The sequence below is a fragment of the Ochotona curzoniae genome, unplaced genomic scaffold, assembly GCF_017591425.1.
Source record: "Ochotona curzoniae isolate NIBS_2020 unplaced genomic scaffold, NIBS_Ocur_1.0 contig_43, whole genome shotgun sequence".
NCBI lineage: Eukaryota > Metazoa > Chordata > Mammalia > Lagomorpha > Ochotonidae > Ochotona > Ochotona curzoniae.
Genome location: NW_024466218.1, coordinates 39,480,641 through 39,496,363, shown reverse-complemented (window position 1 = coordinate 39,496,363; position 15,723 = coordinate 39,480,641). Strand labels below are relative to the sequence as shown.

Genomic DNA, 15,723 nt, shown 5'->3' with positions numbered 1-15,723 from the left:
CAGAAGCTGGGGGGCAGCCCCTCCGCGTGCTGCTCCCGCCCACGGGGGGGGGGGTGTGTGTGCCTCAGTGCTGGTGATAAGAAACCGAAAGTTAAAGTTCAAAGCAGGCTTGGCATCCCCTGCCGCCTGCCATGCCATCCACAGGACTCGCGATGCCTGCACTGGGCTGCTTGGGCTCCTGGCTTGAGGGGTCAGTGCAGGCTAGGGGCTGTCTGCTTCTCACAGCCTGAACCCCAGTGCTAAGTATCAACTACGAGCCCTGCACAAGTGACTCTGGCTCTGAGACCCACTGGGTTCCCACAGCCTTCTGAGGGGTTGATCTGCCCATCCCAGGCTCCCACCTCACCCTGCTGGCTGGGACCACCGGGGGGAAGGGACTCCCACCATGCAGCCGTCAGCCTCCTTCCGGGAAGTGACACATGCACCCTCTGCCACAGCGGGTTGGGCCTTGGCTGTGTTGACCTGGCCCATTCTCCTGGGCGTGCTTGCTGCAGTGAGGCCTCCAAAGGCACCTCCCCACCACCCAGAGAGCCAGGAGCACCTGTCCTGGGCCCTCACCCCAGCAGCACAGAGTCCAAAAGCTGGACATTCCCAGAGACGCAGCCTTGTTCCCACAGAATCAGCCTGCAGCTTCCAGGAATCCCATAGACACAAGGGGGCCAGCAGACCTTGGCATGCTGCCACTGATGCCCACTGAGAGGCATCCTCCCAGCATGCCTCAACTGCGCAGCTCCTGGTCACCTGAGCCCAGTGGCTGTGAGTTGAAGCTTCAGGAAACTTGCCCCTTGGGGCTCCTACTTCTCAGGCTGGCCACCTACTGGAATCCTAGCTGCGCCTCTTGCCTGCTAGCTGTTAGTACCCTTGGGAAAGCAGTGGAGGACGGCCCACGTGCTTGGGCTCTGCACCCACGTGGGGGAACCACTCCTGCTGGATTCAGCCTCACCCAGCTCTCTCTGCTTTCAAATAAAATGAAAAGCAAACTCTACTCTCTACAAGCTCAATTCACAACAGCAAAGGTCCTGCAAGGGATTCAGGTCACCGCGAGAGCAGTGCAGACTCGCATCAAAATGCTCCTACCTTTCTGAATGTCCCTGGAGTCCGAACTCTTCCGTCCCATTCCCCTTTACATGCTCAGAGTACCTACTGCGGCAGCCATCAGGAGTTACAGCTTTCCATTAAACACAACCCTCCCTGCTCCACTCACACACACACACTTCTGGGCACAACGCAGCGCCTTGGCTAACTGGGCTGACAGCAGTGTGGAAGAACAGTCTTTTAAACTTTGGTAACTTTAGTTCAGAAAAAAAATCTCAGCTTCCATCTGCATACCATCACCAAGAAAGACTCCAATGGAAGCCGTACCTGCAGGTGCACACACACCCTCCTATGGATGTGGCTACCCATGCACGCTCTGCAGAGAAAGCCATGCCACGGACGCAGCTCGTGGGAATAAGCCAGCGGGCAGAGCCCCTTAGAGAGGGGCACATGACCTCCATTTGGGGCTAGGAAAGAGACCGAAAATTCTGTCTGCAGAGGGACCAGGGCCGCCCAGGCAGGGGGTACGGATTTGCTGGGATGAATTCTCTGGTCCAAGCCCCAGAGAGAAGTGAAAACAGCCTAGCTGTCCTGCTGCCCGAGGTGCCTGTGTGAGGCCGTGGGGCCAGTAGGGGGAAGGAAGTGTGGCCGCTCCGACCCGCTGATGAATAACCCTGGGCCCCAGGTCTGCAACCGCATGGAAACACAGCGCCAGCTGCCAGGAAACACCTTTGGATGTGGAACCAAAACAGTGGGAAAAGGTGAACTCTTGCACGCCTGTGTCACCTCCCAGGAATGTCACGGGCCCCACACCTCCCCAGAGTCTCTGCTATGCAAGATAAAAGGTCCCCGACCACTGCCAACACCCCAAGCCAAGGAAAAAGCCCACAGCCCATGCCTGCTGGGCACCAGGCCACAGGGGTGGATCCCAGTCTGGGACACAGCGAGGGGAGACTCCCCAGGACTCCTGCCCAGTGCTGGCACAACGTGGATACCAGGGGCCCAGCTCATGCTTTGTCTGGTTGTGTTAAGATCTACTTATTGATTTAAAAATCAGAGTTACAGAGGAGAGACACAAAGACAAACTCTTCCATTCATTGGTTCACCCCCCAGATGAACACTACGACCTTCCACTGGTTCACCCCTGGGAGACCACTGCGACCAGACCTGGGCCAGGCTGATGCAGGAGTGGCCTCCGTCTTCCATGTGGGTGAGGGCCAAGCACTTGGGCCGCCTTCTGCTGGTTTTCCAAGACATTGGCAGGAAGCAGAGTGGGAACTGGAGTAGCAAGAACTTGAACTGGAGCCCTTGTGGGATGCCGGGGTAACAGGCATTTACTTTACTTGGGTTTACTTGCTACGCCACAATAAATACCCACTTCCAGCTCATCCCCGGGAGCATCCCCAGGGACACCCCGGAAACAGTAACCAGGGTGACAGGAATCCTCCCCAGGGTCGCAGCAACAGTCACATCCAAGGCCACCGGGGCCTGGAAGATGGGGTGCAGCCAGGTGCGGCTGTGCCGGGCAGCCAGGTGGCAGAAGGTTCTTGCTCTTCTTTTTTTAAAAGATGCATTTATTTTTATTGCAAAGCCATATGTATATATACATAGAGAGAGAGAGAGGACAGAGAGAAATATCTTCCATCTGATGATTTGCTCCCCAAGTGACTGCAACAGGAAGAGCTGCGCTGATCCACAGCCAGGAGCCAGGAACTTCCTGCAGGTCTCCCACACAGGTGCAGGCTCCCAAAGCATTGGGCCGTCCTCGACTGCTTTCCCAGGCCACAAGCAGGGAGCTGGATGGGAAGCAGGGCTGAGCAGGGTTAGAACCGGTACCCATATGGGATCCTGGTGTTCAAGGCAAGGACTTTAGCAGCTAGGCCACAGGGCCAGGCCCAGGTTCTTGCTATTCTTGAGGGAGAAATCCACAACCATGCAACAGACACGATGAGGTTTCAGGTTCACCTGTTTCCTCTGGGGTCTACAAATTCCCATGTTTACACAAACAACACAACTTCCTGTGGGGGTCACACTGAGCAGTCTGCTTAAACCCCTCATAGGCACCAGACCACAGGCAGCCATGCTGCTGGCAACGCTGGCACATCTTACTGAGTCCCGGCTGCTATACTTCTGGTGCTGCTCCTTGCTAATTATAGCACCTGGGAAAGCAGTGGAGGACAGCCTAAGCGCTTGGCTCCTGCTCCATGTGGAGACCTGGTGAAATTTCTGGCTCCTGGCTTCGGTCTGGCAGATGTCAAATGTTCCTCTGCCTTCCCCTATTCTTCCATGCTCACTCTGCTGCTCCAATAAATTTTAAAAAATGATGGCCTGGTGCGGTAGCCTAGCAGCTAAAGTCCTTGCCTTGCATGCACTGGAATCCAATATGGGTGCCAGCTAATCCCAGCGACTCTGCTTCCCATCCAGCTCCCTGCCTGTGGCCTGGGAAAGCAGTCGAGCACAGCCTAGGGCCTTGGGACCCTGCACTGTGTGGGAGACCCGGAAGAGACTCCTGGCTCTGGATCAGCGCAGCTCCTCCTGTTGCGCTCACTTGGGGAGTGACTCATCGGACGGAAGATCTTCCTCTGTCTCTCCTCCTCTCTGTATATCTGACTTTCCAATAAAAACAAATAAATCTTAAAAAAAAAATTCAGTAAATACACTAAACAACCTACCTGGCAGTACTGAGGGTGCTGGGCAGGAGGTGACAGAGCCTGCCCGGGACCCAAGCTCCCCACAAGCCTGAGGCCAGGTGAGCAGGTGGACAGCGTCCACTCATGCCAGCTCCCACTGCGCAACTTCCAGAGGGCGCTGTTGGCCTTGCTCCCTTCAGGGGTAATGACAGCCTCCATATGAAGTGGCCTTGCCACATGCCACCTCCAGCTACCCTGGTCTGCCAGTCCGGTCTGCCATCCCACTCTGCTTGGAACTGGGGAGGGGGATGGAGTGTACACAGCGGTGCGTGCTTGTCGCAAGAGCCTCTCCTGGGGTGTGACCAGCCCGGAGGACACAGGCTTTCTGGCCAGGGGCCCGTGGATGCGGCTGCTCTGAGTAAATGCGGGAGCCCGAGGCACAGCCTGGGTCGCTAGAGGCCCGCCCACTGGGGAAGCTGTTTAGTTAAAAATAAAAGCATGGGGCTGGTTAAGGAGGCCCCTTGGAGCGCACAGCCCTCGCCCCAGTGCCAAGCACAGCTAACAACCCGAAACTTGCATGTGCAGCAGGCGACCAGCGAGCAAGCAGGCGTCGCCTCCCGGGACGGAGGTCCTGTTATTCTCTGGGTGCTGGGAGCCTAAGCAGCGACTCTGGGGACATGTGCAGCCAAGGCTCCATCTGCACCCCGTGAGAACCAGCCAGGAAGTGAGAAGAGGGGCAGGAGAATAGGCGGCACACAGGGTTGGCTGGGCTTGTCGACAGCGCACCTCGAGCACAGGTCCACAGACCCACAGCCCGTCCACCTCTGGAGCAGGCCTGCAGGCAGCCCCCTGTCCTGTGTCCCCAGACAGACCTCCCTCCCTATGGGGGCCCGAGGACCCACGGCCACTCACCTCATGTAGGATGCAGGCGGCAGGGACTTGGGCTTGACCCACTGGTAAGGGTGCTGTGGCACAGCCAGGTACTGGTCGCAGAAGGCGCCCTTCTGGACGTGCTGGAAGGCAAATTCCTCAGGCGGGAAGTCAGACGTGGGTGGGGTGCCACCCAGCTCCTCCCCGGCTGGCTCCACCTTGAGCGCAAGTGAGGGGGAGGGCTCCAGGGCGGTCTTGCGGGCCTTGAGAGGGACACCTTCCACCAGGTCCAGGCTGGTGTCCGTGGTCAGCGCATTGATGGCCGCCACGATGGCCGAGCTGGTGTACTGGGTGGTGTTGCCTAGCCAGCTGTCGTCGGTCACGCTGACCCGCGGGGAGCCTTGCGGGGACGGCGTGGGTGAAGGATGCGGGGAGCGGGAGGGCTGGCGGCCATTGAGGCTGTACTTGCGCTTGTTGCAGGGCGACGTGGGCCTGGAGCCCCGTGTTCCCAGCCAGCTCTCCTCCGTGACGCTGGCCCGGGGTGAGGTGCAGGGGGAGTGCCTGGGGGATCCCAGGTTGCAGGCGCCCAGGCCCCGCGGAAAGCCTTCCTCGGGGTCTGTGGTCTTGGGGGACACGCAGGGGGACTGCCAAGGTGACGTCTGGGGGGACGCGTAGGGGAATGAGTAGTTGGACTCGTAGGAGGAGGCCTCTGAGTTGCAGCTGCGGGAGGACAGGCTGCTGGCCGGGCTCAGGCACGAGGGGTCGCGATAGGCCTCCAGGTTGGGCAGGCTCAGTGTGGCCGTGGATGGGGGTCGTTTGGAGTTGGGCATCGCGTCCTCCACCTCCACGTCATGGAAGAATTGGCCACTGTTAGGGTGCAGGCCCAGGTATGAGGTGATTTCAATCCGTGGGCTCTCCAGAGCTAGGCCTCCATTGGGCCTGACACTGCCAGAAGACAGGAAGTAGCCTGGGGGCCCGCTGTCCACCGTCCCTCCGTACCCCGAGGGGTGACTCCCCGAGGGAACGGCCGAGATGCCAGGGGCAGCCGTCTGAAGGTCATGGCACGGGGCTGACACTGAGCCGTGAGCCGCAGTGAGGGGCAAGCCGGTGCCCACGGTGGATGACACGTAGCCGTAGTGTTCTGCAAGGATGAGAAGCGGCAGCGTGAGGCATGGTTGGTCAGGAGTGCAGGCCAGCCCTCTCAGCGGGCACCTCCTCTCACTGCCCAGACTGCATGAGGCCTGGCCCCCAGCACATGCTCTCGGCACACTGCGGGTTTCTTTCTAGCACTCACTTCTGCCAAGGTCAAGCCCATGCCTTCCCTTCCCCTTCAACTCTCTGAGCAGCAGAAACCAAGCCCCAGCCCCGGGAACTGGCCCAGCGTGTCTGCACCGGGCCCCATGGCCGGACCGAGAGGGCCAGGAGGTTGGGATCTGGGGACCCAGCTGCTGGACAGCTTCACGGGCTTAGGGCCAGCACTGCAGGCACCGCTGCAGCGTGCTGGTCATGGCGCCCAAACCATGTGCCTAGTGCCATAATCACGGTCATGACACCCGAGTCACGTGGCAGTGCCTGCATCACTGTCATGATGCCAAAATCACTTTGGTGCTGGCTGGTGCCTAGGAACACACCCTTAAAAACACAGATCTCAGGGCCTACACCATTGCATGCCCATGCTACCAGCATCCCATATGGGTACCAGTTCATATCCTGGCTGCTCCACTTCCCTTCCAGCTCCCAGATTGTGGCCTGGGAAAGCAGTGGAGGACAGAACAAAGCCTTGGGACCCTGCACCCACGTGGAAGACCCAGAAGAAGCTCCTGGCTCCTAGTTTCTTGCTGCAGATTATCTCAGCTCCAGCTACTGTGGCAACTTGGGGAGTGAAGCAGCAGACGATAGATCTTTCTCTTAGTCTCTCCTTCTCTCTGTAAATCTGCATTTCAAACAAAAACAAAATGAATCTTTTAAAAAAAGATGCTAAGTTGAAATGCAGAGATCAGAGAGGAGGAGAGATAGGTCCCCATCTCTCCTCTTCCACCCCTGGCAGGCATGGCTGTGCCAGGCCGCCCTGTTGGACAAGCAGGAGACCGGGTCCTTGCAGTCTTCCCCGGCCTCTCCTGAGGAATCAGCAGGGAGCTGGACAGTCAGCCCAGGGGCCAGGACTCAGACCCATCAAGGCACGTGTCATCAGCTCTCCTGGGAACAAGCAGGACTGAGTCCCAGGGCATCGGGGGCTCAGGCACAGTGCTCTGAATAGGATACAGCGTGCACTGGCCATGCCACCCTGTGTGGGTTTGCAGCCGTCATTGGACGCACACTGTAGCCTCAGGTTCCAGCCATGACCATGGCCACCCGACCGAGCCAGCCCTGCCGGTCCCACAGTGCCACCTCACACTCACAGGGAAATGGTGCTAGGCTCCACAAGGGGCACCCACCAGGCAGCTGGGAACTCCCAACTCGTGGTTGGGAGTTCTGACCTTCATCAGCCCAAAACCCTCCTTTAGGCTCCCCATTCGGGCCCTCTTCCCTGGGGTGGGCCTGTGCCACCTGGCACTGAGGTCCCCGAGGCCCCCAGCCACTCTCTGCCCCTGGCAGGTGGAGGGAAGCCACCACTCCTCCCTCAGAGGCAGAGTCAAGTCCTACGGGTGCCATGTGGGCCCTGCCTGCTGGGACCGAGCCTGGGACCACCGTCACCCAGCCCGGGCCTGCCTCCACCCATAATGCTGTGGCCTGGAGCTGTCAGGGCAGTGGAGTCTTCCCACAGGCCTCGAAGTTTGACCCTCACCCAAAAACACCAGTGGGCCCGGCAGGCAGCAGAGCCTGGCTTTTGGAGGAGCTGGCTGGAACAGTCCCAGTCGTGGCTGCCAGCCTCTCACACTCACAGGGTGCTGGGTACCACTTCACAGTCATGGAGTGCTTGGTGCCATCTCACACTCACAGGCGCTTGATGCCTCCTCACACTCACTGGGTGTTGGTATCACGGCACACACTTACGGGGTGTTGGACGCGAGAGCCACAGGCAATGCTAATCATAAATTGCACTCTTTCTGAAAACTAGCTCTGGGAACAGTTTCTCTTGTGACAAAGGGGTCCCAGGGCCAGCAGCAGGAGGGGCTCCCGGCTAGGCTGGCGAGGACCCTTAGTACTGCCTTCCCCTGAGGCCTGCCTGGCCAGACCAGCCGCTCCCCAGGGCCCTGAGCCCCGCAAGGCTGTTCCGGAGGGCAAGAAGGGCAGCCGGAGCCTCCCAGGGGTGCATGGATACTGGCCTCAGTGCAGGACAGCTCGGAGGAGCCCAGAAAGGGAGGTCAGGCACTGAGGGGTCTCCCTGCCCATTACTGCCCACCAGAAGGCACATCCACAGCTCCACACAGCCCAGGTCAGGAGTCAGAGTGACTCAGAGGCAGCGGGCGGGCAGTGGCAGCCAGGACCAGGTGGCACTGGGGCCTGGCCCTGCCCACCTAAGCTGCCTGAACTCAGTCTGCTGCCTTTTCGCAGAACATCTTCAGCAAGGTGGGTGCCAGGGCCCAGGCGTGGGGGAGCTGCCGCCATGGACACTTTCCAGGAGAAGTCTCTGAAGCTGGCAGCCCAATGCTCCTTCCGTTTCCGTCCTTTGAGAATGAGAAGCCTTGGCCCCACAGAGGTTGACTGACTCGCCAGTGGCCATGCCGGTAGGTGCTGAACAAAATCACCCAGCACGGCCTCCCTTGCCCTGGGGCACGGCCGGAGGCCCAGCAGGCTCTGGATGAAACAGAGCAGAGGGTGGCAGGTTTAGGGGTGGGAAGGAGTGCAGACTGCAGAGGGCGGGGGACCTGGGCGGGCACGTAGCCCATCATCCCAGAGGGCCTTTATTTAAACCAAAGCATCTCAGCGAAGCAGAGGGAGAATCGGCGGAAAGCCTTATTTAAAAGATCCACCTTCGCTTGCTTCTCCCTTCATTAAACAAATTGCAGAAAGAAAACCGCAGCGCCCAGACCTCATTAGGCGCGAGGGCCCGGGAGGCGGCCAGGGCCGAGCCCCCACTGGCTTGGGTTTCATTAGCCTCCCAACCCACCCGGATGTAAACCCGACAATTAGGTGTTCAAAGGGACCCCACTCACATGGAACAAGGCTGGTCCTGGCAACTTTCCTACAACTCCAGGGGCTGGTGTGGGGCACACGACACCAGGTAAGACCCATGGGAGTAAGGTGGTGCAGCCCAGACAGGGAGCAGCAAGTGGGCGCATGCAGGAAGAGTGTGGCCTGCCTCTTAGGGGGTGTCCTGAGCCCCACACCTGTGCTGGCTTCTCAGGTGTGCTGGGGGACAGGCACGGGGATCACCCCTCACGGGATGGAAACTAGTTCACGACTACCCAGCAACTCCTCAATTGCGAGGCCCCAGCTGCGAGCATCACTACGTCCTCAGCACCCCGGTCTCGGGGGACACAGCGACAGCAGCCCCTGTGCCCCTGAAGAGCTTCCCGTGGCTGCTGCAGCCACCTCCACTGCTCACGGACCCTGAGCAAACTCATGTGGGCTTTCCGCTCTCACTTGAAGGAACCCCCTGCCTCCCCTCTGCAGGGGCTGCGCCATGGGACACAAAGCCAGAAAAAAGAAGTGGGGCCATCTGTCAGGCAGGGCCGGCCTCCAGAGGCTGCCCACACAACCTCTGTCCACAGCCACGGCACAGGCTGCAGCGGGCACGGGCCACAGCTGCGCACACAAACAAAATAGGGCAGAACCACAGCCAGGCCAGCACGCCTGGTGGGGCCAAGGGCACCTGCTCAGGCAGGGGCGCCCACCCACCACCGCAGGCCAGCAGTGCCTCTGGAGCAGGTGGTCAGCTACCCAGGGCTCCCTGTGAGGCATCGGAGGAACTTTCAGAGGTGCCAGTTAGTCCCTGCCTCAGGCAGGCCACCCTGTGCCCTGGCCCTGCTGGCCTGGCCTCACTGCAGAGCAGTCACTGCTAGCTGTGCCACCGCCACGTGTAGCCCCACTCTGCCTTCAGGGCAGCTGTCCCCTCCCACCTATGACCACTGAAAGCCACCCACCAGCGCTGTCCCTGCAGAGAGCTGGGAGGTGCTTGGCTGCCTGCAGGCTCCAGCCCCTGGCCCAGAGGCCCTGGCCAGTTTCTTCTTAAGTTGCCACGGAGACGGTGCTGGCAACATTTAGACAAAATAACTTAGAAAACAGGAGCCCCAGAGGAGCACCGGGGCACACCCGCCTCCCAGCTGGTGGCAGTTTCTGAGTGCTCCTTCCTCAGGGAGCCCCCAGCCCTGCCTCACCCATGGGAGCAGAGGGTGCCAGGCCCGTCCTGCCGTGGCCAGCGGCTTGCGACGGCCTCTTCCCATTCCCCCAACAAAGGCTTTCTGAACATCCGCTCTCTGTACCTACTGAATGCCCTGCAACGCACACAGGCCCTGCAGAGAGACCAGGGGGCCCTGGTCCCCCTGCCCACACATGCAGGGAGGCGGAGAGGCTATGGCCACCAGGCAGCCGGCTCACTGCGGGCAGGCATTTGTGTGCCCCGTACAAGCAGATGGGCAAGATCCAGGAGTGCCCTGCTCTGCAACCGATCTCGGAATTCTTTGTTCACTCATTTATTTATGCCCAACCCCATTCCAGAGGCAGTTTCTATCACGTATTAGGGGCTAGAGAACTCCGGGCCATAATTTAATATAATAGCGTCATGTGAATAACCGGCCTAATTGAATCATTAATGACCAAAACATTATCACTGAGATGATGAAAAGGGAGAAAAAGCCGCGAGGCACACTCGTGCCATCTGGGCACCCATTCTTTCTCTAACAACTGCCTCTGCCTCGGCCCAAATGAGGCTCTGCCCTGCCCTGGCTGCCCTTGCATGGCCCTCTCTGCTGCTCTCAGCTTCCCTCCCCAGAGCCTGGGGTGCTGGGCCCCGGGGCCACCCAGCTCTGGGGTGTCTCAGTGTGTGTGTGTGGAGGGGGTGACACACAAGTGCCCTTCCTCTGAGGAAGCAGAGCGGGCCATCTCAGCTGCCTGAGCTCCCCGGTGGCCACCTGGCACTGGGCTCACAGTCAACCTGCAGGCCAGGGAAGACAGTCGTCTGCAGGTGGTGAGGCCCTACCCAGTGTCAGCAGCCACAGGAGCTCTACCAGCCGTGCCGGCTTCACCCTCTACGACAGAAGCTGGGGCCAGAGGTCACGGTGCCCTGCGCTCTGCCGGGCTGACTTCCCACTGGGCTGCCCTTCTGATTCCTGATCCCTGCCAGGGCAACCCACTCAGGCGGTTCACAGCCACAGATGCCTGGGGGGGCTCCCAGCCGATTCTCAGAGGCGCCCTCCCACTCACGGGGGGAGGATAGAATCTCCTGGCTGCGCTGGAGCCCCAGCCACCAGCCAGAGTGCATTTGCTGGTGGGCATGGGGGGTGGCGGGGGTGTGGAACCTGTGTGTTTAACTGGAACCGTTATTTTCCACTGGTAAATAAGATGAAGGAAGGGGCGGATCTGGGGTGGGCAGCTGGGGTGTAAGCAGGGCACCCTAGGCCCTGACCACACAGGTGCGGGTGCCTGGCCTTGCCTGTGCCCCCGAGGCAGGCAGGACAGAACCAGGCCCTCCGAAGGCAGCGTCCTGCTGCCCTCTGGCAACACTGCTGACCATCTGTCCCCGGCCCGCAGCGTCCAAGTCCTGCGCTGCGGACAGCGGACAGCGGACAGCGTCGCCCCTTGGGGAGGCGCCTGGAGCCACCCAGGGAAGGGGCCCGCCCTCCACCGCGCGCTCCCGAGCGGCCCGGCCGTGGTCAGAGCCAGGAAGTCCACGGAGGGGGGCCGGGCCGTCACCTGCGCGCCGGCGCAGCTTGCCCCACGGGCGGCCTCTGCGCCCACCCGGCGATCGCCACCAACTTCAGGAGCCGAAACCCACGCCGCGGTGCCCAGAGGCAGAGCGCGGGCGCGAGGCAGGGTCCCAGGACGGGGGGAGGGGGGTGGAGGGGAGGTGGGCGGAGGCGGCCGGGACCCCGCTTGGGCAGGGGTGCGCGAGCGGCGCCTCCAGATCCCTGCCCCGGCCCTCCCGGCCAGACCCACCTGCGGCGGTGGCGCGCTCCGCGCTCTGGTCGAACTCGAAGAGAAACTCGAAGTCGAACTCCGGGTCCTCCAGCCCCGTCATGTCGGCCCCGCGGCTCGGCGCCCGCCCGGCCGCGCGTCCTGCGCGCGCCGTGACCCCCGCCCGGCCCTCCCCGTCGCCTCCCGGGTCCCTCCCCGGTCCCTCCCCGGCCCCTCCCCGGGCCCTGCTGTCCCCGCCCCGCCCCGCCGAGTTTCCGGGTTTACATAAACAAGCGGCTCGCGGCCGCCGGCTCCGAGTTTTAAATAAACTCCCTGCGCACGAGCGCACGCCGCCGCCTCGTGCCCGGGTCGCTGCCAGAGACCCCCCACGCCCCCAGGACGCTCCCGGAGCCGCTAGCAGCGCCGCCTCCTCCCCGCAGGGACAGACGGTGCAGCAAACCGCGTCCCCTGAGCCCCAAGAGCCGGCAGCCTGCGGGCGCCGAGCCCTGGCCAAAGGCGGCCACCGGCCGGGCGAGAGCTCCACCGCGTCCAGCGGAGTCGCCTACCTCCGTGCCCCGCCGTGCCCAGGTTTCCCTCGAAGGGGCCAGCACCTGCTCGGTTCTCCGCAGGGATGCCCTGCGCCCCCGACCTCGCACCGCGGGGCCGTGTCCGCTGGCAGGTTCCCGTGCCCCGTCGGGTGGGGCGGCCCTGACGCTCCACAAGCGCCAGCGCGCCCCTCGCTCCGGGTGCAGGGGGCTCCGCGCCGAGCACACCTTTCCGCGAGACCCTGGGGCAAGGGGCAAGGGGCAAGGTGCAGGGAGAGGGGCGGCTCCCTGCAGGAGGCCAGCCGGGCCGCACGTGGCCCAGACCCTCCCGTGACTGGCGTTCTCCCGTGATGAACTACGGCTCGGCTTGGCCTAATTCGGCTGCTAATAATAGTCGCCCCTTCACGAGGTGCGTGGAGGGCTGTTTTGGTCGGCTTGGCGTTTTCTGCTGACCTTCGGGCAAACCGAGCCTAGTCTGCAGTGAGAAGCCGCCCTTCTCATTGTGTCCGCTTTCCCTCCTCTTTCTAGATAACTTCAGCCAGCTTTTCACAGCAACCAACACTCACAAACCAGTAGCCACCTCCCATCTGGACTGGAGCGCCTGCCCTGGGTCCCCAAGCCCTGGGGTGGGATGCAGGGTGGCGGGGGTCCCTGGGAGGCAGCAGCCCCCACATTGCCCTTGGGGCAGCTGCTCTCACCTCCTCCCCAGCACCAGCCTCTGTCTTCCGGGCCTGCGTTGGAGTTCCGGGTCACCGTCCCAGTCCATCAGGGCAGCACCGGATGTGCCCTAAGACCGCCTTGGGCCGCGTCCTTCCCTTTCCCCAGGGGGTTTTGGGGGGGTTGGCAGGGCTCAAGAGTTCTAGCCCTCCGCCACCCCCATGCCAGAGCAGGGACCAGCTCTAATCGGGCCTGGGGCACGAGCTACAAAGTGGCTGGGCCCAGGGCAGGCTGTGAGCGCTGTGGGGCACAGGCCTGCCCGCCGTGTGCCTGGCACCGGAAGAGGGTTCTGGGTAAAGCAGCACCCAGCAAGCTCCAGCAGTGCCACAGAGCCCTGGACCGGGGGTCTGGCTGGCAAGCACAAGGCCTGCTCTGAAGGGCTGCTCTCCGCAGAGCCCCGGGCCCCGGGCCCCGCTCTCGGGCTCTCCAGGGCCCAGCTCCCAGAGAAGCCCCGCGAGCGGGCTGCGGGCAAGGGCGTTTACAAACTCGCTTTTTCCTAAATGGAAAACGTGCAAAGTAACGCTGCCATCACCGGTGATTTTCCCGTTAGCGTCCACTGCTGGAGAGTCGAGGTTTTCTTGTTACAGGACGGCACCCCGACACTTGTAGCAGACAAACAAACTTGGGGAGGCCTCATTTCTTTACCTCAGTGAGAGCCTGTCCGTGGAGGGGGTGGCCTGGTGCGGTGGCTCTACATTCCTAACGCCGCCCCACCACATCTCCCTGCCTGTCCCCCCAAGCTCCACAGCCCCGCGCGGGGCAAGGCGGGCAGAGGCGGTGGAGGCAGGCTCCCCAAGCCTGCAGGACACAGCGTGCGGAGACCCACAGCTCAGAGCCGCAGACGGGCGCTGACAGGCTTGCCAGCTTTTAGGAAACGCCCAGAGCGCACAGGGGCTCCCACGAGGGACCCGTGGAGCTGGGCTGCCGGGACGGGCGGAAGGGGAGCGCCGCTGTCAGCGTCTCACTAGACGCTCTGGCCAGCTGGGCACCAGTCGGTGCGCGCTCAAACTTTGTGAAATGTTTCCACGCATGGCGGAAAACTCTAGGGAGCCCTCCCCCGGCTACAGGCAGAGCAGCTACAGTAGGGACTGTAACCGCCCCCCTCAAAACCTGCGGGACACAGAGCCCAGCGCCACGCGGGAATGCAGGACCCTTGGTCTCAGCTGTGAGGCCGCGCGCGAGAGCCCCCGCACAGTCCCTTCCGACGAAGCCCCCCTACTCTTCCCAGAGCAGCCCCTGCAGCTCGCCTCTTAACGGGTTTCCGCCGCCCCGCCGCCCCAGCCAAGGCCGAGTTCACACACGCGGCGCTGGCCAGAGGAGACACCTATTGGCAAGAAAGCGCGCTCGAAGTCAGGGCTGCTTCGGGAAACACCAGGGGGACACGGCCTCCGCAGCCTCTGCCCACCGCTGCCCTGCGGGAGCGCAGACCCGCCGGCCGCCCAGGGCGCCCTGGAGGCACGGGGACCCCGCGCTGCGGGCGGGTCGGGGGGCGCAGGGGGCGGCGGCCGCACGGGGCTTACCTTCCTCCGCTGACTTCATCGTGCTGCCGGCGGTCGACGCGAGCCCCGAAGTTTCTCCGCTCCCGCAGGCTGCAGCCACAGGACCGAGTGGAAAGTTGGAAGGGACTTGGAAGCTGGTACTTGGCATCCACGCGGCGGCTGCGGCGGCGAGAGCGGCCGGAGGGGAGCAGGGGCCGGGGCCGGTGCCGGGGCAGCCGGACCTGGGCCCCAGCGGACGCGCGCGCCGCCGCACAGCACCACGCGCCCGGGGAGACGTGGCGGAGTGCGCGCCGCAGGGCCGGCCGCGGCCGGGGCAGCAGCGCGGTGGCGGGGCTCGGAGGTGTGCGGCGCGCCCGGTGCCGCCCGGCGCCCGCCCGGCGGCTGTGCCTGCGAGTCCGGAGTCTGGGAGGTTCCTCTGACGCAGGGCCTCGCGCTGCCTCCTGCCTTTTTAAAGCTGGAAAACACCTCCCCCGTCCCCCCGCCGCTCCCGCGCCCCCTCCCTGCCGTGACATCACGCCCCTGCCCGCCCGAGCCGGCGCGGGGCCCGGGGGACGACGAGTCGCCAGCGCCGCCCTCCCAGAGCGGCAGCCGCGGCTCGCCGGGCCAGAGGGGCGCCCCGGGGAGGGGATCCCGGGCGCCGGGGGCGGGCAGGGCCGCGCGACGGGGGTCAGCTCGGAGAACCGGGCGGGGGCGAGCCGCGGCGCCCTGCAAGAAAAGGGGCGCCGAGGGCCAGCGCGCGAGCCAGGCCGGACGCCTGGGTCCCCTGGGGGTCCCGGGAGAAGCGCGCTCAGCTTTGCGGAGGGGGCGGGGGCCGGGCGCAGAGCGCGCCCCGCATGCTGAAGTCATTATGTAAAATCGCAGGCTTCCCCCGCTGTGGAAATTTGGAAAAGCGCTTCCACTGGCAGGCTCGCGAAAGGAAATTCCCGTCCCGCTAAATTACTAACAGATTGCGCCGCGTCCCGGGACGGGAGACGCTGTCGTTGCGTCCCGCGGCCGCACTGCGGGGGAGGTCGAGGCAGCGGCCGGCCGCGACCCCCCACTCAGGTCACCTCCCCCGGGGGTGGCGGTGCGAGGGGTGTCTGGCGGACGCGACGGCTAGGCGGCTGGAGCGCGGGGACCTCGGCGCGCCGCCCGGCCCGCCCCCTGCGTCTGCGCCACTGCCCGGTGGCCCAAACCCGGCCACGCGTTCTCCGGGGCTGGACGGGAGGGGAGTCGGGGCGGTTGGGAGGGCGGCTGCGGGGACCCACTGCTGCCCCAGGCGGGGGCGGTCAGCCTAGAGCCACCGGCGCGCGCTCCTGGAGGCGCAGGGCGCTCGGGGACGCCCCCGAAGACTCCCCGATCCAGGGGCGCGGGCATTTGGCTCCGCGTTCAGCTCCACTGCTGTGGCCAAGCGGGCGCGAAACCAAGTGACAGAGGTGCGAGAAGCTGCGG

At 63.4% G+C, this 15,723-nt stretch overlaps 1 protein-coding gene across 4 annotated transcripts in view; it reads right to left on the bottom strand.

Moving 5' to 3' along the window:
- Positions 1-14,440, bottom strand: part of NFATC1 (nuclear factor of activated T cells 1) — a 77,355-nt gene extending 62,915 nt beyond the window's left edge. For 2 of the 4 annotated variants that reach the window (XM_040985157.1, XM_040985153.1), the window contains exons 1-2: positions 14,314-14,440; positions 4,578-5,676 (exon numbers count right to left, since the gene is read on the bottom strand). In XM_040985157.1, coding sequence (XP_040841091.1) covers positions 4,578-5,676; positions 14,314-14,440 — 1,226 coding nt within the window. Of the gene's footprint in view, positions 1-4,577; positions 5,677-11,099; positions 11,106-11,573; positions 11,692-14,313 lie in introns of those variants that run through there. The other 2 variants (XM_040985155.1, XM_040985154.1) reach the window with 2 other exon arrangements.
- Positions 14,441-15,723: the final 1,283 nt, after the last annotated feature.